This window comes from Emiliania huxleyi, assembly GCF_000372725.1.
Source record: "Emiliania huxleyi CCMP1516 unplaced genomic scaffold EMIHUscaffold_34, whole genome shotgun sequence".
Lineage (NCBI taxonomy): Eukaryota > Haptophyta > Isochrysidales > Noelaerhabdaceae > Emiliania > Emiliania huxleyi.
Window position 1 is genome coordinate 546,305 of NW_005199443.1, and position 1,801 is coordinate 548,105.

At 63.2% G+C, this 1,801-nt stretch overlaps 1 protein-coding gene across 1 annotated transcript; it reads left to right on the plus strand.

The window, feature by feature from the left end:
• Positions 1-904: 904 nt before the first annotated feature.
• EMIHUDRAFT_101700 (hypothetical protein) lies at positions 905-1,480 on the plus strand (the record flags this gene model as incomplete). Its single annotated transcript, XM_005773372.1, has 1 exon — positions 905-1,480. The coding sequence occupies one exon, from the start codon at positions 905-907 to the stop codon at positions 1,478-1,480; it is 576 nt and encodes a 191-aa protein (XP_005773429.1).
• Positions 1,481-1,801: the final 321 nt, after the last annotated feature.

Below are 1,801 nucleotides of genomic sequence, written 5' to 3' on the forward strand. Positions count from 1 at the left end.
ATGACTATAGCCCACCACAGACACCCTCCCTGCTCCACATGTGTGCACACACCCTCACCCTCTCCTCTCTCCTCTCTCTCTCTCTCTCTCTCCTCTCTCTCCTCTTGTCTGTGCTGTCTGCCTGACTCAGGCACTCAATCTGCCGATGCGTGATTGTGTGTGGGCTGCTCCGAGGGGGCCCTCTGTGCGATCCGACGGGTAGGGGGGCTGTGCCCGGGCGGTGTCCGGTGTGGAGTCCCCTTCTGATCCCGCCTGGGATGTTGGGTGTGAGGTTGTGGCGGCTTCGATCCCAAGGGGGGGAGCTGATCCCACTCATAACCAACTCTCAGGGGCAGTAGGTGGGCGAGCCTCGAGCGCGCTCATCTCGATCGACAAGGCGTCGCTACGCGCGGTCTTCCGCGGGGGGAGCTGCGTCGACGGGTGCGGGACCGCGGCGCAGCCAGTGCCGTGGCGAGGCCTCCGGCTGTTTGCGGCGGGCGGCTTGCTGCTCGCTGCGATGGCGAAAAACTCGTCTCGCCACACGCCAAGGGCTTATGCTCTGGCGAGACGTGAGGCGCATGCGCCCAGGAGGGGAGGGGGCATGTGTAACGACACTGCTAGAGATGCCTTTCGGGGCCCAGAGATAAAACTTCTGTGATGCCATGCGTGACCTAGTAGTGTCCCCAGCTATGGGCGTGTCCACGTTGGAGCCAGGTGTGGTGTGGGCGCGAGAATAGCTCCGCCGTTCATGGAGGCAACCGATGCGAGTCGACTGGTGTGTGTCGTCGTGGTTTCGTATCAAGAATTCTCTCTCTCTCTGTCCCTCGTTTTCAAGCCCGGACTGCACCAGCGCGGTGTCGGAGGATGTTTTCTCATGTTTTCGGCGGGCGCTTTCTGCTCCCCCCTGCGCAACGACACCACACACATGCCGTCAGCTGTCGTGCAGGCCGTGATCTCGGAGCTCTCGGGGCCCGCGATGGTGACGGCCGGATGGACGCTGCTCGGGATGAACTTCATGCCAATGGGCCCGACGGCGGGCATGGTAGGAGCGTGCGAGCCGCAGAAGACGTGGGGCAACCGCACCTTTTTGAACATGATGGAGCATGCCCCGCTCTTCCTGTCGTCGTTGTGGGTGTTCGCAATCTTCGTCTCCGCTGAGGAGGCGACGAAGATCGGCACGACCTACATCGCCCTCCGCAGCCTCTACCCGGTCATCTGGGCGGCCTTTGGTGGGGCAAACGGCGCGCCGATGCAGCCCTACACGTGGTTCCTCTTTGGCAAGGGAATGAATCTCTTCTACGTCACGTTTCCCCAGTACGGCTGCGTCTTCTACATGGCCTTGGCGACCCTGCTCAAGCTCGGCTTGGCCATCGACCTCAACTCCATTGTGGGTGTCCCCGCGCTGGCCGCGCCGCTCGGCTTCGGCCTCTTCCTCTACCACTTCGCACTCGGAGGCTTTCCATACCTGCAGAAGGCGGTCGCGCCGCTGTTTGGCAAGTGAGCGATGAGGTGGGGTGCGCATGTGCGAAGACCGAAGTTGGCCGATGGCCACGAATGTGTGGATTCGCGTGGCGGGGGCGGGGGCGCGCGGGGGGGGGGGGGGGGGGGCCCCGCGGTTCCAAAACCCCACCCTTTTTTCCTCACCAGGGGGAGGGCCCCCCCCGGGGGCTGGGAAAAAGGCTGGGCTTAAAAAGGGGGACGGGTTGCCCGTTACACCCCTACACACACCTGGGGGGGGACGGGTTTTTTCCTACCCAGGGGAACACACCGAAAACGAATTTCCCCCCCCCTCCAGTCCCAAAAGGGACGGGGGATTATTCCC